The 23690-nt window shown below is 53.0% G+C and overlaps 7 protein-coding genes across 7 annotated transcripts; 3 read left to right on the top strand and 4 right to left on the bottom strand.

Annotated features, from left to right (window-relative positions):
• Nucleotides 1-5278: 5278 nt before the first annotated feature.
• On the bottom strand, nucleotides 5279-9015 carry QC762_304050 (uncharacterized protein; the record flags this gene model as incomplete). The annotated part of the gene is made up of 5 exons (XM_062888700.1): nucleotides 5279-7052; nucleotides 7115-7315; nucleotides 7876-8021; nucleotides 8051-8441; nucleotides 8801-9015. The coding sequence occupies 5 exons, from the start codon at nucleotides 9013-9015 to the stop codon at nucleotides 6473-6475; spliced, it is 1533 nt and encodes a 510-aa protein (XP_062744602.1). The 3' UTR covers nucleotides 5279-6472.
• Nucleotides 9016-9339: 324 nt separating this feature from the next.
• Nucleotides 9340-11034, top strand: MTG2 (GTPase of the mitochondrial inner membrane that associates with the large ribosomal subunit; the record flags this gene model as incomplete). The annotated part of the gene is made up of 1 exon (XM_062883507.1): nucleotides 9340-11034. One exon carries the CDS (start codon nucleotides 9340-9342, stop codon nucleotides 11032-11034), a length of 1695 nt encoding a protein of 564 aa, XP_062744600.1.
• Nucleotides 10234-11007, bottom strand: QC762_0051980 (uncharacterized protein; the record flags this gene model as incomplete). The annotated part of the gene is made up of 2 exons (XM_062883508.1): nucleotides 10234-10330; nucleotides 10661-11007. The coding sequence occupies 2 exons, from the start codon at nucleotides 11005-11007 to the stop codon at nucleotides 10234-10236; spliced, it is 444 nt and encodes a 147-aa protein (XP_062744601.1).
• A 648-nt stretch (nucleotides 11035-11682) lies between the features above and the next one.
• On the top strand, nucleotides 11683-14878 carry NCL1 (tRNA (cytosine-5-)-methyltransferase ncl1; the record flags this gene model as incomplete). Its single annotated transcript, XM_062888699.1, has 3 exons — nucleotides 11683-11700; nucleotides 11788-12020; nucleotides 12087-14878. 3 exons carry the CDS (start codon nucleotides 11683-11685, stop codon nucleotides 14491-14493), a joined length of 2658 nt encoding a protein of 885 aa, XP_062744599.1. The 3' UTR covers nucleotides 14494-14878.
• A 703-nt stretch (nucleotides 14879-15581) lies between these two features.
• QC762_304020 (uncharacterized protein) lies at nucleotides 15582-18219 on the top strand (the record flags this gene model as incomplete). Its single annotated transcript, XM_062888698.1, has 2 exons — nucleotides 15582-17395; nucleotides 17469-18219. Exons 1-2 carry the CDS (start codon nucleotides 16491-16493, stop codon nucleotides 18217-18219), a joined length of 1656 nt encoding a protein of 551 aa, XP_062744598.1. The 5' UTR covers nucleotides 15582-16490.
• A 57-nt stretch (nucleotides 18220-18276) lies between these two features.
• Nucleotides 18277-21121, bottom strand: QC762_304010 (uncharacterized protein; the record flags this gene model as incomplete). The annotated part of the gene is made up of 7 exons (XM_062888697.1): nucleotides 18277-18736; nucleotides 18795-19493; nucleotides 19553-19883; nucleotides 19939-20317; nucleotides 20379-20430; nucleotides 20501-20531; nucleotides 20702-21121. The coding sequence occupies 7 exons, from the start codon at nucleotides 21119-21121 to the stop codon at nucleotides 18585-18587; spliced, it is 2064 nt and encodes a 687-aa protein (XP_062744597.1). The 3' UTR covers nucleotides 18277-18584.
• A 1007-nt stretch (nucleotides 21122-22128) lies between these two features.
• On the bottom strand, nucleotides 22129-23689 carry scn1 (Cut9-interacting protein scn1; the record flags this gene model as incomplete). Its single annotated transcript, XM_062888696.1, has 2 exons — nucleotides 22129-22204; nucleotides 22419-23689. The coding sequence occupies 2 exons, from the start codon at nucleotides 23687-23689 to the stop codon at nucleotides 22129-22131; spliced, it is 1347 nt and encodes a 448-aa protein (XP_062744596.1).
• Nucleotide 23690: the final 1 nt, after the last annotated feature.

Below are 23690 nucleotides of genomic sequence, written 5' to 3'. Positions count from 1 at the left end.
GGGTGTACCGCGTTGTCATGGGCTTTTCCGACGAGGGATCAAGATACTACCAGAATTCTTCTTGCTTCCGGAGAAGATACAACATGGCGCCCATGTATGAGTCCAAGTTCACGGTTGGACACGTGGTTGGCCAGGTGCCTGAGGCAGTGTTGAGAGGATGGTTCGATCTGACGTGCCGAGCAGCACTTGATGGGATAATTATCTGGGAACCTAACAAAGAGCACGAGGATCACTGGTACAGGATGTCTCCTGACCTTGCCGGCGCCTTAAGGTTGGACAACGCCGCGTATTGGGAGTTTTGCCTTCCCACACGAATGGTTCAGCCTTCTACTACTACCGTCCACTGAACATCAACGCAGGGATACTGCCCTCCATGTCGCTGGGCGGAAGGGAAATACCAAGTTTTTCTTACACGTTTATGGGTTCGACATTCACCGGCAAGGATTCCCCAGCTCAACCACTTATGCATGCTGTGATGATGCGAGGTGCAGATGGCATATCGCCTTTACAGATCCTGGTTGACGGGAAGCACTGGGAAGCTCTGCGAGCAATTCTTGATCCTAGATTCTTCGCTCTCGAGTCCATGTCTCGATATTATTCTCCAGCCACAGAGTTTTGGAGGTCACTTTCCCTTCTGTACGATACTATAACTCAGATGCTCAAAGATCATGAGTTGGAGTCCCCTGTTCCAGCAAGCAGCGCACTCGAATGGGTAGCTGCAGGGGGATTTCCACATCTCACCAAGTCAATTATAGAGCGAGGTAGCGACAATGAGGTTCTGCCCAGGGCACTCTATCAAGCACACGAAGCGAGTCCAAACATTCAAGTCGATGATCCTAAGTACGGCTCAAGCTGGACTCCTTTAGGTGCGGCTGCTGCCTTGGGTCACCTCGAAACTGTTCAGAAACTTTTGAGCCAGGTCGAAACTGACTTACATTCGGCATCAGTACCGGGGGCCGTCTTCAAGACGTAGCTCACAAAGGGTTAACCTATACCCCGCCTGCTCTCGCTGTCTACAACTCGCATACGAAAGTTGTTGAAACTATTCATCAAACATGAAGCTGTGGCTTCGCGCAGGTTGAACCTGACTCTCTGGGTGTTCGGAGACGGTGGCTCGTTTCAATCGCCACTGGGAATGGCACTCGAATACGGTCATTGGGACATCGCATCTCATCCACCCGGTGGTGTCATAATTCTGGAGCAAGAGTTGGACTATCTGAAGAGCAATCCATGCGCGATTAAATGGGAGGAAACAACATCCATCACAGTGATTGAATCACTCATAATGACGCTTACAGAGTCACATAATAGTCTTAACGGCCGTTCAGACCGTGACGTGAGGGAAGGGAGAGTACACTAGACATGTACGGAACTTACCAACCCCAAACATTCCCACCCAGGTAACCTTGTAACGTATAGCTTGAAATACCGCATAATCTCTTTCAATTGATATATATACAACACTTGAAATTCAGGTGACTGGAATTATAGCTGGAAAAGTACCTCACTACATCAACGCCAACTACCATTTGTACCAACGTTAGGTGCCTATTCAATCTTGTGTTTTGTTATTGGTAAATCTCAACACCAACCCCTTTCCTACCCCCTTTTCTCCCACCAATCCCCAATCTAACCAACCCCTCGACATCATCACCAAAATCAACTCCCCAAAAAGCAAAAGATTGGCCTACTAAGTATGCCCGCACCAGGGGTCGAACCTGGGCCCCATGAGATAGGAAGCTTGGATCATTTTTTTCTCTTTCTTTATGGGTTTCATGTAATTCGAACGCTGGAAGCTGGACGCTGATCCGGAACGCCTATATAAATTCCCACCTCATGGAATGCAACCACTACACCCCACGGGCTTTTGGTTTTCTGTTGGCAAGTGTGTAAGAGATGGGGATGATGTAGGTAGGTCCCTGCCTGGAGGAAGGAGGGGTTGGTGACGGAGGGGAGAGTTGAAAAGGGGAAGGAGCCTGGGGGTAGGAGGAAGGAGAGGAGGGATAGGGAGAGTTGGCTGAGATGGTGGCTCGTTGGGGATTTCTGGACATCAAAGGTATGAAGGGGTAAATATAGAGAGATTGTATGTGTGCTTGTTCAAAGCCGGCCATCCGCACGAGCGCCGAGAAAGACATCATCGAGAATGTCATCACCCCCTACCTACCTGACCAAAAATGACTATCTACAGTTCACCATCACCTCTCAACTTCCTCCGCAACATCCACCACCGCGATCTTTACATCCCCTCATCCAGTAGCAGTATGTCAAGATTGCACAAGCCAAAAAGCATACTCGAACAGCAACAAGAAAAGCAAAACCCAAGAACGACAAAACATGATCAACTCCTGCTGCTGTGCCGCGCCAGGAATCGAGCCTGAGCCCCATGAGGTAGGGAGCTAAGTAATTCAACACTCGATAAATCCCACAACCCGCTTCAAATTACCTCCTCATGGAATGAAAACCACTGCACCACACAGGCTGACGATTTGATCTCTCTCTGATGGGAAGTGGGAAAGCCCATGGGTTGATGTGATTGGAGGAAGGGGGAGGTGATGCTGGAGGGAAGAGTGGTGAGGTGAGGGTGGGTGTGTAGAGAGACGGAACTACCTAGGGGCCGGGTAAGAAGATGGAGTCAGTCACAACAAACGACAGTGTGTAACTTCAAGCCTCTCTCTTCCCTCAAAAAGCATCAACCACGGTCTAACCCATACACCCAAAGATAGCCACAAGCAAAAGTTCAATGTCTGCCCATGCCAGGAGTCGAACCCGGGCCCCGATGAGGCAGGATAGGAATACAACACAGCTGCAAGCAACTAATTCGAACGGCCATACATCATGTGATGCTAACCACTATACCACACCGACTGGTTTTTGTTCTGCTTTGATGGAAGGTGAGACAGAAAGGAGATTGGTGTATCCTGGGGAAGGCCCGGGGATGTGTGCGGTAGAGGGGAAGGTACTCGGGGGTGTAGTACCCAGGGAACAGTCAGGAGCTCACTTTGGTGGTTACTCAGGGAAGGTGTCGATGGCGTGCTCGTTCAGGCATGGAGCTCTTGAAGATCAGGCTGCCGTTATGGATGCCATTGCAAGGGAAGAGTGATTCAAGGTCCGATGTCACGTAGAGAAAGATCAAGTACTGAGCTAGCATATTCTAATTACAAGAACACATAGGTCCAAAACAGTACACTGTGCCCAACAACATCAGGCAAAAGATGACATCCCACATCACGACGTGCGTTGTCAAAGAAGCAAAAGATTAATGTGTTGTCCGGAGGTATATTAAGGGAGGGGGAGGGGGGCGGTTTCTTAGACAAGAGATCCATGCGGGGGAAGGCAGTCGGAGAGGCGAAGGAGCGGAAGGACAGGTGGGAGCTGAGCGGAGGAAGTGTGAGGCCAGACTTTCCAGAACAGAAGAACGCCATTGATTTGCCATGGCACATTGTTGCTCTTAGGGCATACAAACCGACAACGGTGACTGCTGCGAAATCAAGGACATATGCTGGCAAGGAGTGGTGGTTTGTTGACCAACAATTTTGGCACACAGGACACAACAGAATCACCGGATAAACCACCAGGGAAAACCATAAAATTCGAATATCAAGAGGCAGGATAACACCAATGAACAGACCATCCTCCGTCACTTCTCACACAGTTCTCATGAAGGAGTGATATTCACCCAGCGAGAAAAAGCTCACGCCTGCTGCAGCAAATCCCGAGAAACTTCCAGGGGCCCAAAAATCAGCATTCCTCCCTTCCTCTCACGTCCACCTCTATCTGCAAGGACAGATAGCTACTGACCAAATGAGAACAAAAAGCAAAAGAGATTTCCTCGCACCAGGATTCGAACCTGGGTCTCCAAGGTTGTTAGGATTGCTACCGTAGAAGCAGTTAATTGATGTTGTTGTTGGGAAGTAGTTCGGAAAGGTGGTACAAGGTTTGCAAGGAAGGAGCTGTGATTACCGAGGAAGGAGAGAAGTCGCTGGGTTGTAGTGGTGCGGTCGGGGAAGGAGCGTTGAAAGGGGGTGAGGGAAGGAGCGTGAAGAGGGTGAAGGAAGAGGCAACGAACTGATCGAGTTAGATGAGGCAGGGCAGAGAGAGGGGCTCGGTATCGGTTGTGTTTCTTGAAATCCACCACTTGTATAGTGGTTGATGATACGTTAAAGCTCAAACTACCTACCTACTGCGATATCACGTTAAGATGTTCCGGACGGAGTGCTCCGCTCGATCCTCTCACCTGCAACTAGACAAGCCAAACCAAGGTAGATGATGAGGACTTTAAAGATTAGACACGATGTCCGAACCCGTACTCGGATATCTTCCACTCTCTCCAGTCCGATCCCCGGCCCGATCCTGAAAAGCTGGACTGAAATCACATGCCAGACTTCCCCCCCTAGAACCCCCCATCTGGTCGGGCACCGAGCCACTCAAAGCCCTCTCCTCCCCTCTTTTCATACAGTACTATCCCATAACGCTCAACTAGGCATTGCGTTGTTCTTTCGTATCACCTCAGAAAAAAAATAAGACTCACGTCCTCAATGGTAAGCAGTGCACAGCAAAGCAAGGATGAGGAATGGGGATGGTATTCTTGGAAGAAGCCCATGCAAGAAGACGCTAGAAGGAAAACGTGGATGGTGCTCGAAGGAAGTGGAGGATTCTTGTTTATAAGCAGCCGTCCCATCCATAACAGTCGTCCAGATAGGTATGATCATCTCCACGTTACCTCCCATCACACCACCCGAAACATGACGTGCATGTAACCCATTTTCTATCCGTTGTTAGCGCGCGGACGTGGAAGCTTTCCGAGCCAGAAGGTTGACCGGTTTCTTAAAAGAGGTAAGACGAACGAACGAATAAGGCAGCGAGGGAGCGGGGAGGAGAGAGGGTTGGGCACCGTTGAAACCGGGGGGAAGAAGGTAGTTGGTTTCTATTCTTGGGCTTTACAGACCAGGGTTGGTTTTGTTTCCGGCTGTTTATTCTTGGCCAGGGTTTGATGATTGAACGGGAAGACAATAGATTGAGTGTGTAAGTAATGCTGTCGTGAGAACTGATGGAACACACGACAGTTTTCGGTTCCCTGGGCCCTAGTTAGTCAATCAAGCTTTTCCGGTTGGATCATCTTATTTTGACAAGTGATGATACTTTGTGTGGGTTTTAGTAGATCTTGTTAAACGGGGAGATCGGGTTGCTACCGTTTGTGGATCTTGATTGACGGTCGGTTTGCGTTGGAGAAGTGATATTCTGATCCGTTGTCGGTTAGGTAACGGTGTCGACGGTGATAGTGGCACAAGTACAGGCGTCACGGCAACGATAATAGCACAGGCAGCAAGAGAAACAATACAGAGATCCGATAATCTCAATTTCCTAATGTTTTTTTTATCGTCCGTATGTACACAGACCTTCTCCTCCAGGGTAGGTCAAAGAACGACGGCGGTACCAAGGTCCAGTCTTCCAGCCAGAGTCAGTCAATCAACATCGATGACGACTTTCCTGGCGGATGCCCTACCCCTTCACCGTCTGGGAGAACCAAGAGCCGATGTTAATCAAGCCCTCCAGCTCCCCTTTGCCTCCCCGTCGAAAGATAACATAACTCAACAAAATGTACTAGAGAAAATCCCATCCCATCCATCATAACAAAACAAACCATGATATCTCCTCCACAATCTCCCCGTGTCTTTCCCAATTTTTCTTTTTCAAAACACAAACAATCTCATATGTCGGCATCAATAAGGTAATCCAAAAACGTTCCCCCATCCATCATTCGGACATCCGCCGTTATCCTCTCTCTCTCGTGGTAAATGCAGGTTTTCTTCCCTTTCCCCATGTGTTATCAACTCAGTCGAAGAACGGAGAGGGGGTGTCGGTTCAAGCGATATTAAGCCAGCAAAAGCGCGGTACACAAAAATAGCCTCCGAACAGCAGGAAAAAAAGAACGCCCCAAAAAAGTTGTGGAGAGGTGAGCGAAAGGTGACAAAAAAAGTTCAGCATGAGATATCCCAACCATAATCCGTACTGTTTGAACCGGTTCGCCATAAAATCAAAGTTTAAAAAAAGAAACATAAAAAATGTCGATGTGTAAAGCTCCTCTTCCTTCGTTGTTGTTTGTCCAAAATGATGTTCAACTCTCAAGAGACACAAACAATGTCTATGACTGTTGTGGGTATCGGAGGAACGCTGAAGTTGTCCAAAACGTGAGTAAATAAAAAAAGATGCCATCGAAAAAAACCACAACCGAGGCTATGCAGCAATCGTAAACCGTGGGAAGAAAATCATAACCATGGAAAAGAAATCCGGGGACATGATGCTCTCGTGGTCTCGTTGGCGTCTTGAAGGTGGAGCGGGTGTGTTGGGTGATAAAACGTCTCGAGCGCGGGCACAAAGGAGATGATGATGCAAAAGAGCGAGCCCAGGTCGCTACCGCCGTGACAGGAACTCCCCAGGAGTGTAATGCTAGCGATCTAATTCTGATGATCGCTTACATTGGCCCATACTGCGGTGGGAAGTAAGCAGAAGCGGGCGGGGGTGGGGGTCCGGGTGGAGGGCCTCTGTAAGACTGCCTTCTTCCTCCTCCTGGTGGCGCAGGCGTTCTTCTCTCGCGCAAGGGCTCAAGTGGTGGCGGGGTCCGGCCTCGAGGAAGTGGCAGAGGCTCTCTCTCATGGAGATGAGGAGGGGGGGCTGCGAGGCTAGGGCCGCTCACAGCAGTCCCTGGTCCAGTGTTTCGTCGAGCTGCTTTGCGAGACCCTTGGAGGGCGCTGAGGGGCGGGTCCTTGACAGCAGGCTCGTTATCGTCGGGAAGGGTCAGTTCAACCAAGCTGTAGAAGTACTCGAGTACCTCGGGATAGCGTTGAACCGATGCTTGCCAGTCCTCATCGATACCCCTCTTGAGCGCCTGTTGCGCGGCCGCGATCTCATTGGGATGCGGTGGAGCGTGGTAGTAGTGGTAGGCATGAGCAGTGATGCGTTCCAAGTGTTGGGCATGTGTCGCCTTGCGTCGCTCTGTCAACAGTCGGAAGTACTCGAGGATATAGTCCTGTGCGTGTGCGCGAACCCATGATCTACCATGAGTGTTAGTATGTCTATGAAGACCTTTGATAGTGATAAGATAGGGGATACTGACCTGATGTCATTGTAGATAGACTGCATCATACGGGCCTCGGCTTGCCGGACCGCCACCTCCAGACCCTTGGCCTCACACTCGCAGGCGTGAGAAGCCGGGGCATGGCAAATGGCACAGTCGGGATCCATCCTGATCACCCCTTTGCGGGAGGATTTGGTGTTGGGGGAGGTGTTGTTGTTGTTGTTGTTGTAATTGTAGTCTCTGGAATACATGTTTAGTGCTTGACCGTTGGAAATGTCTCGGTGTGGTGGTGGTTGGTGGTTCATGGGGAAGGTGCCCGTCTGAGGCTTTCAAGTCAAGGTGATGATACACAAAAGTACACAGTCTCATGATCTATGGTCATGAAACAGCTGTGCTCTGGGGTCCTGCCCAGAATAACAAGAGTTGATATGGAGAAGATGGGAGAGAAGATCAGCCGGGCGGGGAGATGTTTCCAGTCGAGAAGATAAGGAACACGCAGCACCTGACGGGCAGCGATGAGGCTCAGGTTGGGAGAGGGGGACCGGGGGACAAAGAGGGCGTGAATGGACGAGAGACTGGGTGAACAACAACTGACCTGGAGAGAGGAGGACGCTCACACACACTCGGGGCGGGCGGCGATGGGAATAGACTGACTGCAAGCAGCAAGCAACAAGCAGTCCACGAATGCTCAAGCTGCAGCAAGCAGATAGATGGTGCGTCGTGAGCGTCTGGGTATCTGCGTGTGAGCTGAGCTGGACTGGACGGCGTGTACGGACTGGACTGTACGGAGGAGAACTCACATTCTGGGGGACCTTTCCTGGGTGCTCAGTGACGGACAGAACCACGTCGTTCGTGTTTGGGAGAAGGGGAGGCAGAGAGGAGAGGCTCTCTTTGGTGGATTGTGGCCGAGGTTGCAGCAGGAGGAGAAGATGGAGTTGGGCGAGGGCTGGATCGCTGGCTCGCTCACACACAAACCAAGGCGGGCTTAACCACGTTTAGTCTGGAATCTGTGTCGTGGCTCGAATGCGGGCGTATGGCAGCAAGTCGTCTGCAGCTCTTGCAGATGCCCAATGCCTGTTCAGCCCAATCCCGACACGCGATGATCGCAAAGAAGCGGGACCAGCACAGAGTAGCGTGGCTGACTTGTTCCCGTTTGTTAATCACGATACCGAGACGGAGTATAGTAAGAGAAGCAGAGTGGCTCGAGTGGTAGCAGCAGAAAACGCTGCTGGGGGCAAAAGAGGGGGTGACAAGATGTACAACGGCGAGAGAGCGGACGAGGGGACGAGGGGATGAGGAGAGGGGTGAAGCGGAGGTGGTGGAGCCGGGACGAGGGAATATGGAGAGATCGCTTCCCGAATGACCACTGGGTGATCCGGCGGTATTTGTTATGTATTATTGAGGTGGCCAGTAGAGACTTGAAGAAAGATTCAATCCAAGAAGAACTCGTGTGTCTTGTAGGACAATCTGGGGAGATGCCACAAAACAGAAAAATAAAATCCAATATTAATAAGAAAAAAGCAAACGGGCGGCGAAGACGGTGCTCGGTGGTGGTGTCTCCTGTCTCGCCCGGCTGCATGGGGGGTCAATGGCGGCTCAACGACGAGATTGGCGGGCAAAAGACGGGGTACGAGAGGCTGGAAAACGCTTCAATGCCTTGGGACTGGGAATGGCTCAACTGAGCAGAACGAACGAACGACACTTCTGGGGCACTATACTACCCACGTCTCGGATGCTGACCGCATGTTTGATGCTGCCAACGGGGAGGGCCAGCCGTCGACGCAGATGCAGCAATGCAAGCTCGGGTCCAGCAAATGAAAGCCCAGCCCAGCGTGACGCCAAAGACGAGCACCCGCATGACAGACTGGAACACGACGCGGGGAGGGGACAAGGGCCTTGAGCGCGTCTCTCTTTGACGAGAGAGTATAAGTAGACGTCATGGGGAAGGCAATTGACCAAAGAAGTGAGGCATTGGATATATCTCATATCTTTTACATTCAACATCGACGTTGGACGTTTGACCGTTGGAGTCGAAAAGGACGCAGAAAGCCGCTCCCACGCTCGGCTTCAAGCCCCAGGTGGTACGTGCTGTGGCGGGTGACAACAGCCACTGCCGGACAGGGGTTGCTTGTCTAGCACACCATGGGGTAACTCCATCGCTATCTTATCGGTCCCACCCCCAAGGACCCCTGTTCAAAATTATCTGAACAGGGGACAAACAGCAGCAACATCTTCAACCATTTTTGTCTCTCATTTCTCTCACAATGGCCTGTCGGGGCTCTCGAGGCCCGCGGGTGTTTCTTCCCTTTCTTTACCCATCGATATTTGGGCCTAATGGAAGCCGCATCCCGCGCTTCAACCTGGCCGTCCATGGCAGGCGACACGCAAGCACTGACCCCTCAGCACCAGCACAGGACGACATTGAATATGCGACGACTCGTCTGAACCCCTCTCCCGACGACTACTCGATGCCCAACTTTGCCGACAAGGCCAAACTGACTCTTCATGCTGGACCCGGCGGACATGGCTGTATTTCATTCTTGCGCGAGGCATATATGGCGGACGGGCCTCCCAATGGTGGTGATGGAGGACACGGCGGGAGTATCTACATCCAAGCAGTGCACAGCGAAACATCGCTACACAAGTTGGCGCGGAGAAAATTTGCGCGCGCTGGGAGGGGCAAGAGTGGTCAGGGAAGCGCAAAAGGCGGTCAGCGTGGAGAGGACGTGATTCTCAGCGTTCCAGTCGGCACCGTCGTCCGAGAGATCTCCCGTGACGACCCAGAAGCTGTGGAGGAATATTTGACCAAGAAGCGCCGGAAAAGAAGGCGGGAGCCTGTTGCAGTGGAGATGGATGAGGATGGAGAGCCGATTGAAGACCCGGATAGGAAGAAATGGATTCTGTATCCCGGCATGTCATCTTCGGAACGCAAACGGGTTGAGCTACCTGATCTGCCAATTCGCGATCGGCTTCTGAAACAACCAAAGGCACCTGTCTATCTGGACCTCTCTCGACCGACACCTCGTCCCATTCTCTTAGCAGCAGGAGGCCTTGGTGGACTTGGGAACCCACATTTCGTGTCCAAGAACCTGCGCAAGCCCATGTTTGCGACGCGGGGTGAGAATGCCATGACGATGGAAATCGAGATGGAACTCAAGTTATTGGCAGATGTCGGCTTGGTAGGATTGCCAAACGCCGGAAAGAGCACTCTCTTGCGCGCCGTCACCAACAGTCGCGCGCGCGTGGGGAATTGGGCTTTCACGACGCTTCAGCCAAACATCGGCACAGTTGTCCTCGATAACAACAAGGGTCGACCGGTGGTGAAAAGTTTCAAAGTAACTGCAGAAGACGTATCGGACGACCCTTGGGCCGAACCCGCCGAACCGGAACTTCAACAGCGAACCAAGTTCACCATCGCCGATATTCCCGGGTTAATTGAGGGAGCTCACTTGGACAGGGGACTTGGAATTGCTTTCCTGCGTCATGTTGAGCGGGCTGGCGTGCTTGCGTTTGTCATCGATCTCGGAAATGGCAACGCAGTCGAAGCACTCAAGGCCTTGTGGCTCGAGGTTGGCTTATATGCACAGATGAGGGAGGAAGAGGAACAGCAACGGGAGCGCGAGGCCGCCATTGACTGGAGCGCGTCGGCCGGAGAGACTATGCAAAGCGACTTCTGGACAAGTTCTGGTGTCGCCAAGACAACCACTGCCGGCGCTGGTCTTCACATCGCAGGCAAGCCATGGTTTGTGGTGGCCACCAAAGGCGACCTGCCAGGTGCGCAGGAAAATTTTGCCGAACTGAGAGACTATCTTGCCGCTGTCACTCGCGGCGATGAGCCTCACCCCAGTGGCGTCGAGGGAGCGTGGATCAAGGACTGCGCTGCCATTCCCGTCAGCGCCATCAACGGCCACGGTGTAGACAGGGTTATCCATTGGACAGTTGGTTTGCTCGATGGGTGAACTTAGCCAGGTATTCGAGACGCATAGCTTATGAACATCTATGGTTACTCATGTCGGATCATGCTGCACCACGATTACCAATCGGTTGGGGTTATGGCAGCACAGCAGAGACCAGCCCTCACACATGGCCATACAAGCAGGGACCTGGTTGTTCTGGGTAGGTGAACAAGTATGACGGGGAGGAGAGGAGACATGATCGATCTCCGTGTTCGGCCGAGGCTCTGTCTCGAAGTCAATATCGAGCTTGTATTTCTTGGTAAATGCCGAGATAGCTGTGGCTGAGCTAGCTTTGTTCTGTCCCAAACTAGCTATGGACTGGAACGCCATGTATGATAGTGTAAAATCAAATATACAGAGAATATAAGAAAATGAGAATGTCAAAGCAAATTGCATCTTGAAGTCGTTACTCTGGCCCCCTGAATGGGGAATCCTCGGATCGTTCTTCGATATCTTGGCACCGAGCCTTGGCTGGCGACTCCACCAAAAAGATTAGATTGTCCCCGCCCCCACATTGAAGCTTTCAGACAGTCGCGCGGCCGCATATTTTTTTTTTCTTCGTGCACTGGAAACAGGTGAATTGATGCGATTGGAGCGCATTGCAACTATCCAGACAACCAAACGCTCCCCCAATTGCGACAGATACTGACTATGGGTCGCGGAAACAGGGTATGCGCTCCCTTCTTCCAGACGTCGGCCCTCCTTTTCACCACCTCTCCATCATCTTTCCTGTCCAAGTATGCTAATATTTACAAGGGCAAACGAGGCGGCGGCCGTGGTGGTCGCGGAGGTCGCGGTGGTAGCCGTGGAGGAGGCCGCGATGGTCACCGTCCCTACCAGACATACCCCGAGGTCGTCAAGGAGAACAAGAAGCTCGAGACCTACTACAACACCCTCTTGAAGGACCTGCCCGAGGACGAGCAGACTGCCTTCTGGGCCGCTTACCGGAGGGAGCTTCCTAACAGTTTCCGCTTCGCTGGCTCCAAAGGGTACATACACAGCCGACTTTCTTTTGAAGCTCAACTGTTGCTTTGACACTAACATGAAAACATTAGACATGCCCTTGCCGTCAAGCGCCTCCTTCAGACGAGATACATCCCCGAGATCACAAGCATCACCCACGATGGTGTCATTGTCGAAGCCCCCAAGGTTGTGCCTTGGTACCCCGACGACCTTGCCTGGATGATGACCACCCCCAAGAACGTCGTTCGCAAATTCCCTCCCTTCGCCAAGTTCCAGCGCTTCTTGGTGTCCGAGACCAGTGTCGGCAACATTAGCAGACAGGAGGTTGTCTCCATGATCCCCCCTCTGCTCATGGACCTCAAGCCCGGCATGACTGTGCTCGATCTTTGCGCTGCTCCCGGTAGCAAGGCTGCTCAGCTTCTCGAGATGATTCACCGCGGCGAGGAGTCCCGTATCCGCCAGGTCATCAGCGGCTTTTCTGGCGACGCCAACGGTGCCGTCAAGTCCGAGGACAAGCAGGAGGACGAGGCCGCCAGACTCGAGGCCGACCCCAGCGACGACGGCAGAGCCACCGGCATGCTCATCGCCAACGATGCCGATTACAAGCGCAGCCACATGCTTATCCACCAGCTTAAACGTCTTTCATCGCCCAATATGATCGTCACCAACCACGACGCCACCATGTATCCTGCCCTCAGAATTCCCAACCCCGAGAACCCAACAAAGCCCAACTACCTCAAGTTTGACCGCATTCTTGCCGATGTCCCCTGCTCCGGTGACGGCACCCTTCGCAAGAATGTCAACCTCTGGAAGGACTGGACCCCCGGCAGCGCTTTGGGTCTCCATCTTACCCAGGTCCGCATTCTCGTCCGTGCCCTGCAGATGCTCAAGCCAGGCGGTCGGGTCGTCTACTCGACCTGCTCCATGAACCCCGTCGAGAACGAGTCCGTTGTTGCCGCTGCCATTGAGAGATGCGGCGGTCCCGACAAGATTGATATCCTCGACTGCAGCAATGAGCTTCCTGGTCTCCAGCGCAAGCCCGGCATGAGGAAGTGGCAGATCATGGACAAGTCTGAGCGCTTGTGGAACACATGGCAGGAGGTCGAGGAGTACACCAAGTCCACCGAGGATGGTGTCACTCCCAGTCGTCTCGTCGAGTCCATGTTCCCCCCTGCCGAGGGCAGCGACTGTGCTGACCTCCCTCTCGACCGCTGCATGCGTGTCTATCCCCACCAGCAGGATACCGGTGGCTTCTTCATCACTGCTCTCCACAAGAAGGCCGAGTTCAAGGCCAAGCCCGAGGAGAACAGAAAGCAGCCTCCTGTGGCCAGGACTAATGGCCAGTCCAGCGGCGCTACCAAGAGGCCCCTGGAGGAGGAGAACGAGGAGAAGGATGACTCCAGCGTCAAGAAGCTCAAGGTTGAAGAGGAGACCGTCCAGGATGAGATTACCCCAGTCGAGGAGCTCCCTGTTCCTGTTCCGGAACCCGTCCCTGAAGTCGCTGCTGAGGCCGTCGCGGCTGAGGAGCTCAAGGAGGCCGAGCCTGAGGTCACCAAGACTGAAGAAGCCCCCGAGGACGAAGTCAAGGCTGAGGAGCAGCCTTCCGAGTCGACCACCCCCGCTGTTGCCACTCCTGCCACTACTACTGAGGCGGTGCCCGATCGCAAGGTCAGACAAGGTATGGGCCCATACGAGGAGCCGTTCAAGTACCTCTCTCCCGATCACGAGGTCATCAAGGACGTCACCAAGTTTTACAAGATCTCAGATCGCTTCCCCACCGATCGGTACATGGTGCGCAACGCCATGGGCGAGCCCGCCAAGGCCATTTACTACACCTCTGCCCTTGTCCGTGACATTTTGTCTCTGAACGAAGGCCGCCAGGTCAAGTTTGTGCACGGTGGTGTGAAGATGTTTGTCAAGCAGGATGCCCCCTCGGCCGAGGTCTGCAGATGGCGTATTCAGTCGGAGGGCATGCCCATTCTTCACGGCTACATCGGCGAGGAGAGAGTGGTCGTTCTCAAGAAGAAGGAGACGCTCAAGAAGCTCTTGATCGAGATGTTCCCCAAGATTGCCGGGGACGAGTACAAGAAGCTGGAGGAGATTGGCGAGAGGGTCCGGGATATCGGCCTGGGCTGCTGCGTTCTCAGAGTCGAGCCGGAAGACCCAACAGACGAGGACTTTAACGAGCACATGGCTCTGCCGTTGTGGAAGAGCTTCCACAGCCTGAACCTAATGCTGCCCAAGGAGGACAGGAGCGCGATGCTGTTGCGGATTTACAATGATACCACGCCTATTATTAATATGGGGATTAAGAAGCAGCTGCCGGAGGAGGACCTCAAGGAGAGGAAGGGGGAGGTGGTGGATGAGGAGATGAAGGATGCTGAGGAGGTCAAGCAGGAGGGGGAGGAGGGGGAGGAGGTGAAGGCGGAGGACGTTGAGGTCCCCGATGCGCCTGCTGCTGAGGAGGTGAAGGAGGAGGTCAAGGAGGCTACTGCTTAGAAGGTGGAGGTTTCCGAGGATAACAAGCAGGACGTGACCTCTGTGGACATCAAGAAGGAGGACGGTGGAAGCATCGTCGTTGCGACTGCGGTGGGTGTCAAGGAGGAGCGGATTGAGGAGTGCATTGACGTCAAGATCAAGGAAGAGGAGGACATCTGATTGAGAGGATTTGGTCATGCATCTGGCTATAGATGGCTAGCCGGCTTTGGTGTTTGCTTTTATTTTACTTTTTTTCGGTGTTTTTAGTTGCTGTTCTATGGGACTATTTATTTCCTTTTTAGTCTGGGTCAAAATAGGGAACCAAAATAAATAGAGATCTCTGATTAATTATTTGTTCTATTGGTGTTCTGGTCGTCTCTTTACGAGCAGAGGAGATAGGCAACCGATCTCAGAGAGTAATTGTCCCGATTGCTTCGACAACGAGAGTGGCAAAGTTGTGATGTCGTGCGAGTCGCAGTGACCCGGGAGACGAGTATGTCTCACAACTACACGGCTTCAACTCTATCAACACATTGTACCAAATGATGATGCAAGGGCCTGGACTCCTGTAAATCAACACGAAATGCAGTGACATCAACCAGACACACACCACCCACCATAAGCATCAAGCGCGTCTCCGAAAATAAGATCTCTTCTCCATATCGCACCTTGGAAGGCAGCGATTACAGTGAAAAAATTGGTAGCGTCTCTTTGAGTAGCGTGTCATCCTTAGTGCAGGGGCCATGCTAATCTTCTCTGTATCGTTTCAAATTGACCAAATGCCCCGAAGGGCGAGGAAAGAAAAGAGAAAAAAAATATATACAAAAACTGGCTGGGTGGCCGAGATTAAATACCCATTTCAAAGTGGCCTGTGCACCCTTGCAAATCGGGGAGAGAGTGTGAAAGGTCTGTGCACGGGGTGGGGCCGCTGTTGGTGGTGGTGGGGGCGAATTTCGGGGTGGTTTCAGAGGTGGATGTATAATTTTGGATGTTATCCAGCATTGATTTATGAATTATCTCTGAGGAGATATAAAAAGGTGTCCCTTTGCCCGAGAGCGAATCATCTCAAAACGTGCGGTGCAAACAGAAACAACACTCGAGAGCTACTTGTTTGCCCAGCTATTGGCACATTGCCCCAACTTCAAAGGGACGGATGGGATGACCCCTGATTATCCTGACAGTTTGATGGGACGTCCCGCTGTTAGGGGGAGAGCTTAATTCAACGTAGCAGATGTTAACAGAGCAGCCGAGGACAGAGACACGACACAACTTGCCGGTCTCGAACCGCCGAATGTCTTCGATTACGGCGAGGCAATGAACCACAGACGCGGGGCACAACAGCACAGCCATCACGGCACAAGAAAGCGGGCACAGGGCACGACATGAGCAGTGATATCACGGTTGTGCAAGACAAACAAGTGTTGGAGTCTCCAGCTGGCCTAGAACGGGCGGCCAACCACCGACTGATATGCCCGTTTTTGAACTCCTGAAACATGAAGCCAAGACATAGATTGGGTATTGACGAAGCTCTGTGCCGCCCATTCGCTGAAGGCTTCTTTTTTGGGCCTCTCTTTTTTTTTTTTTTTGGGTGGGGGGTTCTCCAGAAAAAAAGTACCAACACCAAGCCGGCTTGGCCATGTTCCCCAAGACTCGGAGTTCTTGGTTGCATTCGTACCTGCCTGCCGTGTAATTAAGACTCCGTAACTACCACCACCAAGCACGAGAGACGAACGGGACGAGAGAGAGACCCGACGCAACTAAGTAGCGGGCCGTCCCCCGTTGTGGTTTCAACTTTTTGTTGCCCCTGAATTATTTCTCAGTCACTTTTATTTCACAATCAGATTGTCCGCTTCTTTTTGGATTTCTATATTTCTTCCATCTTACCTGTGCTACTACTGTCACTTGGATACAACTGGTCAGATCTAGGCTAGACCCAGATCGCAACGTTGATCGCCCCGAAATCTGGGGTAAAGCTTCTCTTCTAGAAGGTCACCAAGACCCAGCCCAGCAGGTCAACCATGTCGGCACCTTCCCCACCACCACGGGGACCACCAGGAAGCGACACCCCCGAGCTGGCACCTACACAAGTCACCTCGTTGCTGCTAGAGCAGTATCTCTCCGCCTCCTCCCAACCAGGGCAACAACACCCACCTCATCAACCACCTCCCCCTCAAGAGATCACCAACCCCAACAACGACATGAAACCCTCCCCCTCCCACACCATCACCCAGGAAAAACCAACCCTTTCCACCTCGACCTCAAGACAACCCTCCTCCCGCACCGCAACCGCCCAAGGCGAGGTCCTCCCAGACAATGGCGCCCTCCCCCTCCACAACAACACCAACAACCTAGGTCTCAAACTCTCCCGCACCCGCACCGCCGCCCAGGTAGTAAAACGCTCCCTCCAAATCCGTCACACGGGCGAGTCCCACCGCTCAGGAATTCACCCTTTTCACTTCCTCCGCATAGTCTACCAGTCCTCCTCCCGGGCCTCCCGCATGGTCAACTTCCTCTGGCCCGTCGTCCCCGTCGCCATCGCAGTCCGCTATGCCCTCACCCCCTCCCCAACAGCAAACCTAGTCATCTTCATCCTCGCTTACCTAGCCATGGTCCCCTGCGCGAACCTCATCGGTTTTGCCGGGCAGGAACTGTCACGGAAGTTCGCCCATGTCTGGGGGGTGTTAGTGGAGACGACGCTCGGGAGCTTGGTGGAGATTATCATGTTTATCGTCTTGATCACGAGGGAGCAGAAGGAGGGGGGGATCGATTACGTGCAGGTGATCAAGGCGGCGATATTGGGGAGTGTGCTGGCGACGATGTTGTTGTGTTTGGGGTTGTGTTTTTTTGCCGGGGGGTTGAGGAGGGAAGAGACGGGGTTTAGTGAGGCTGTTAGTGAGGCTGGGTCTGGGTTATTGCTTACTGCGTATGTCCCCCTTTTTTTTTTTTTTTTTCTTCTTCACTGTTGATGGTAGACAGGGGCTAACATTTGACAATAGTGGTTTCGGCCTGGCCATCCCGACGGTTTTTCATCACAGTCTGATCAACAGCGGGAAACTCCCCGAAGAGGAGCTCATCAGCAAAACGATCGAAATCTCGCGATCGATGGCTGTCTTGCTGTTGATTGCCTACTTGATCTATGTCTTTTTCCAAGCCCACACCCACCACGGCATCTACGACGCCATCTTTGTTGCCGACGAGGCGAGGGATGAGGATAGACACAACCCAAAGTACTCGCACCACTCCAACCGGCTCACCTTGACAGAGTGCTGTCTCGCCCTGGCGGTATCCATCGCGCTCGTGACCGTTATTGCCATCACGCTGGTGGATCAGATACACAATCTTGTCACTGAGCGGCACGTTTCAGACGCGTTTGTCGGGTTGATTCTTGTGCCGCTTGTGGAAAAGGCGGCGGAGCACCTGACGGCAGTGGACGAGGCGTACGACAACCAGATGAACTTTGCGCTTTCGCATGTGCTGGGAGCGACGCTGCAGACGGTCATGTTTAATGCGCCGCTGGTGGTGATTGTGGGGTGGGGGTTGGGGAAGCCGATGGGGTTGAACTTTGAGGTTTTTGACCTTGCGGTGCTGTTGTTGGCGATCTTGACGGTAGGGAACTTTTTGAGGGATCAAAAGAGTAATTATTTGGAGGGGGCGTTGTGTGTGATTGTTTATGTTGGGATTGCTGTTGCGGCGTTGTATTATCCTAATCCTCATCATGGGTCGAGTGAGGGGGTTGGGCATCATTAGGGGGGAGATGGGTGGTTGTTCTTCATGTAGGGGGGGGGGGATTGTTATAGATACCTGGCGAGGGGGTTTGAATGGGGAGTTGTTGTTTCTGTTGGAAGACGGTATGGTTCGAGAATTCCAAAGAATGACTTGCGTTTTCAGGTCGGGCCATTGCTTGCTAGGTATGTATATCATGGAAGATGGTGGTACTCGTAGCTATTCGCTACGAGACAGACCAGTGTGATTGTCCCATGATTATCAATGTCATCCATTCGCTACCATACATGTTCCGTGTACTATGCCATATATATACCTAGGTACCATTGAAACCATACCTTTTCCCTCCAAAACATCCAAAGAAACTACCACCCAAATACTCTGGTGAACTACACCCCCATACCAATCGTATACACCCCATCACCCTCCCCTCCTCTACCCCCTGGCAACAACAACTCGCTCAAAACCTGCACCCTCGTCCTAGCCGTCTCACTAGCCTGCTCCCCCTGGCTCATAATCTCCATAATCTCAATCATCCTCGCTGTCATAATCACTGTTAGCATCCTGTTCTCCCCACGCCCAGAGAATAAAAAACTCACCAATATCGCTCCTAGCCCTTATAAACAAAGGATCCTCCCCCATAATCCCCCCCTCCTCCCCCCTCGCCACCTCCCTCAGCACATTCCCAATACAAAGCGCCTCCAAAAACGCCCTGTGGTTGAAAACCCACCACACCCTCGCCTCAGCCTCAAAAAGCTGAAACAAGATAAAGAAAGCCGTAATCGCATCGTGAGCCGCCTCCAACGTCCCTCTAACGTTAACAGGCACATCCGCGCTCTCCGACGCATGCACCAGCATCAAGTTGTGAAAGTAATTGCTGCACAGGAACAGCGTCTGCCTCACCACCCGCTTGTTGCTCTGCGCCATCTCCGTCAGGACCTGCGGGTCCCAATAGCGAAACACAGTTGGAAAGGTGCGGTAGACGGTCCTAAAGTCTTGCACCAGCTTAGACTTTTGGCGGACGGTGGTGCAGATGGGCACGTCCAGGGACCGAGGCGAGCAGATGGTTTCCTGGACCAGGTTGGCGAGCGTCCAGCTGGACTTGATGTAGTCCGTGTCGGTCGGGTCGTCGGTGGCGATGGAGGCGTCGTCCTGCTTGAGGTCGTCGACGCTGACGTCGGTGTGGGTCGCGCTTGGCGGGAGCGATAGCAAGACCGTCAGGAAGGTGTCTTGAAGAAGCACGGCCTGCCAGACCTTGCGGCGTTGTTGTTTTTCAAAAGGGGAGGCGTCAGGGACGACTGGATGGGTGGGTTAGAAACCAAATGTTTATACACGGTGGAGGGAGCAGAATACATACCAATATTTGGATCTCGATGCAATCCCATCGCATACGCCTGCCTCATAAGAATCCCCCCGAACGCCCACCCATCAGAAGCGTGGTTGTCGTTGATGAGAAAGTACGTGATCAACACCATGGCCTGGATCGATCGAATGCTCGCTATGCTGAGATACGAGCTCACACGCAAGGCTTGATTACTCGCCGAAGCGTAGAACTCGGCCGTCTGCTTCCTTTCCCTGGGCGAAGTCGACGTCACAAACTGAGTGCCCAAGGCGAGCATGACGAAAATGAGCGCCACAAACGCTCCGTCGGCTTGGTCCTTCTCAGGCCGGCTCAACGACCAGAAATGCTTAGTACTCCTGTCAGTAAACAACCAGGCAAAAAGGACACACTCGAGTCCATACCTCATAGTCGGCATAAAACGTCTGCCTATGCAGCATCGGATACACCGGGTCGACACACTCAAAATACCGCGTCAGGAGAATATCCGACTGCACTTTCTCCGGCAAGACAGAGATAACCTCGGGCAAGCCCCCGTCGCAAGTCCAGTAATTAGCAAACGGGTGCTCAGATCCAATGCCAAATACATTGGACGAGCCAGGAGCCGAGTAGGGAACGTTCGAAAGCAGGCCTGTCGAAGTTGAAACCGATCCCAGCGCCTTTAGTCGATTCACGTTGAAGCCCCTATCAGCAGCGTTTGGGATCGTGGGTTTAAGCGCGTCTCCCTTCTTTTTGGGACCCTTCGTCATCCGGCGCTCGTTGGCCGCACTTCTGGTCGTTTCCCTATGCAGAGCATGAGCATGACAGGCAAGGTACGTATCAACAAGCAAAGGGGACGACTCACTCGAGTACATTGGCAACGTGGGCATATTCACACTTGGTCTGACGTTTGATACCTATGCGGAGCGTTAGCCTGGGGGTCGAGATCGGACGGCAAGTCTGTGGGCAAGTTGACAGCAGACTTACATGCAAGGCAATGCGGTCTCCCCCTGTCACACTGGCAGTAATTGTTAGCCCGGGAACAACAGCAAGAATGGGCTCGGTTCATATCCGAGAATCTGGTGATATGTGCCAAGACCTGTCTGTGTAAGACCGCCCGCGTCCCCCCCCCATGGCGAGGCCGAGATCGACTCTTCTTGATATGCAGCCCAATTAAAATTTCCCTACCTTTGTCTTTCTCCCTACACATTCGAAACAGGACAACGTGGGCTTGTTTCGTTTCTGCTTCTTCCTCTGGTGTTCAGCAGTAGTAGGAGAGGCGTCGTCACTATCACCGTCCTCGGCAGAGGCACTGCGTGCATGCTTGACGTCCCCGGCTCCGTTGCTGTATCCATCACCACGAACAGCTATGGAGTCCTCGGCATCGACCAGAGTAGATCTCCTTCTACGGCGATAACTGGTGCCGGCCCCGTTGCTATTACCGTTGCCGTTGTGGACGCCGGTGGACGAGGCATAGATGGTACCGGACTCTGCCGGGCTTGGCGTTAGAGATGACTCGGAGACACCAGCCTGCCAAACAAGTGACTGCTGCTGTGTCTGTGGTGGCTGCCGTGGCCGCCTCAGTCTCGAGGCAGCATCATGATCCATTGATACAAAATTCAATGCCAAGGCAATTGACAGGCAAGGAGTTGCTTGACTGGTGAGCTCCGCCCAGACCGCGCCGAGAAACCGTCAGTGGCTCCCTTCCCCAGAAACGCCTCTGCGGAGGTGGAAATCCGGAACACGCGGGGAAACCGGTGGGAACTGTGGCACTGTGGGTGAGGAATTCCCGGGGATAGCCTGGGGACCCCGTCTGTGTCTCTGCTCTGCTCTGAAAAAAAAAACGTGGGTGACTCGTGGACGGGAGTGGGAAAGAGGCGCATCCGTCGGTCCTGTCCTGTCTGTTTCAGTGACCGCTACCGGGAATAAGAAGCTGCTTGCTGCAGCAAGTGTCGTGTCTCTGGCATGCGGATGCGCGCGGGCACTAACAGCTTAGAAAGGTGCCAAAACAGCCGTTGATGGGGAGGCACAAGCGTCTGGGCAGCGCTGGAAATAATGAGGAAACGAGAAGGCAGCGGGGATTCGGGGATGGGAAGAATTGGAGGGCGAATTGATGGGGAAATAAGGACGGCTCCGATGTCCACTTCCCCGCCAAACCTGCCAAAATCGAGGGGGCCGGCCGCGACGGGAGTGCATGAAGGAAGCCGTTAGTGACTTGAAGTTGGTTGCTGTCAGCGGGGCCCTGGACCGAGGGCATTTCCTTTCATCGGAGGGGAGTTAGTAAGCAGCTTTTTCCTCTTCAGCATTCCGCTACCTATTTATTTATTCCGCTATACCGTACTCCGTAGAGTATCTAGATCTTATTGTTCTTGGTGACGACGAGATGGTACCGTATCTGTGTATATCGCCTTGGTCTTTGATGGTCATGATGTCAAACGCCACCGATGCAACGGCAACCCCAAAGAGGCGGTCCTCTAAACCAAGCGACGGCAGTTGCCCAGGTGTTGACCAAACTACTGCGAGATATAAAACTTGGTTGAGCTATATACCTCAAGCCATTGCCCTCACCCGACACTCTTGGTCATCTGTGCGGATGTTGTATGACCTCCAACAATTCATGGGATTTTGTCGTCGGGCCAGTCGACCGAGAGCAGGAGCTCGGCATCACGGCACCGAGGTTGGGGGTTCAACCTGTATGATCACGTAATCAGAACCATGGGGGGATAATCCATCATCCTGGATACGAGCAACTGACGGGCTATGAATCAACTGCAATTTTATAGTGTGACGTTATTTGTCGCTGTGCCGCTATGATCCTAGAAGAAATGATTCTGAATATCAACATCTGAAGTTGTTACAGGAGGTAGTATCAACAACGACCGCTCAGGCCGGGCCAAAGATAAACTCTTCATAGTTCTTCCTCAACTTCTCGATGCCCTCCTGCAGCGTCCATTTTTTGATCTCACAGATCTTTCTGCAAATGTCCTTGAGGTAGTAGTCCATATCCTCACCAGCCGTGTGCAAGTCGCTTTCGATGAGAATCCTGTCATCGGGGCAGGTCTTGACCAGCTCAGGAAACTTGTCCTTGCCGCCTGCCGTGGCAAGATTGATGACAGTCGAAAACGAAAAGTACATTGTCGCGGGCACCGCCGGATGAAGATATTGTTTCATCACTTGGGCCGACCCGCTGAAAGAATGCAAACATATCCGCGGAGGGAACGGCTTCGGTTTGTACTTTTTCTGCCTCGGCTTGGCGGCTGGCGCTTGACCATTGATCTCTGCCCAAATGTCGTCTTCGTCCTCCTCTTCTTCGCTCGACGATGAAAAGTCCTCGGCGCCCTTGGCCACCATTTTCTGTTTCCGACGAGACACGACCTCTTTCTCATGACCTTTCCAAAGTGCCGAGATGGCGTCGAAGAGAACTCCGTGAGCCTGGACTCCATGAACGCTAGCAGCACGACCCAACTCGCCAGCAAGTCGCAGTTGAGCTGTGAGAATCTGGGTCTGGTGTGGCATCTTGACGTGGTATGGGCTCAGGAGGCGGCCTTCTCTCCCGCCCGGAGTAAGCCCCTCGTCCCGTTCCTGTTGCTCATCCTCCTTCCAAGCAGACGGCAAACGGAAGGCTTTATCCAAACCCACCTCACCGATCAGAGCCAGCGGGTTCTCCTCCAACCGCTGCCTCGTTTCGGCCAAGAAACCGCTCAAAGGTTTTGGGTCCGGGAGAGAAGCGACGAACTCGGCATCTGGGAAGGAAGACAACACGGCCTCGTAGTGCTTGGCTTTTTGCTCGGCCAACGATGAGCTCGACGGGTCATAGGTGCTGTTGCCGCCATTCCCCGCCGTGTCATCGAACAGCTGGTGTGAGAACCATGGGTGCCAGCCAAAGGCCGGCACGATCTTGCGCGGCGCCTCTTGACAGTCTGACACTAGCGCGGAGCGGTCTCTGATGCCATGCTCGGCGGCAACCGATGCCACGAGGTCTTGATCTTGCGAGCGAGTGGACATGGCTGTCAAGACACGTGCGCGCATGCTGCTGATACTCTCAATGGAGGTCATGGTGTCGGTTGGGTGACAATGGGCATCGCACACCCCCAAGTCCCAGGGAAAGTCGCCGTCGTCGTCTGTGCCACTCCTCCTCTCATGGCTGCGGGATTGGCCTTCGCTTGGACCACACATT

The sequence above is a fragment of the Podospora pseudocomata genome, chromosome 3 (genome assembly GCF_035222375.1).
Source record: "Podospora pseudocomata strain CBS 415.72m chromosome 3, whole genome shotgun sequence".
NCBI classification, from domain to species: Eukaryota; Fungi; Ascomycota; class Sordariomycetes; order Sordariales; family Podosporaceae; genus Podospora; species Podospora pseudocomata.
This window is presented reverse-complemented; position numbering and strand designations above follow the sequence as displayed.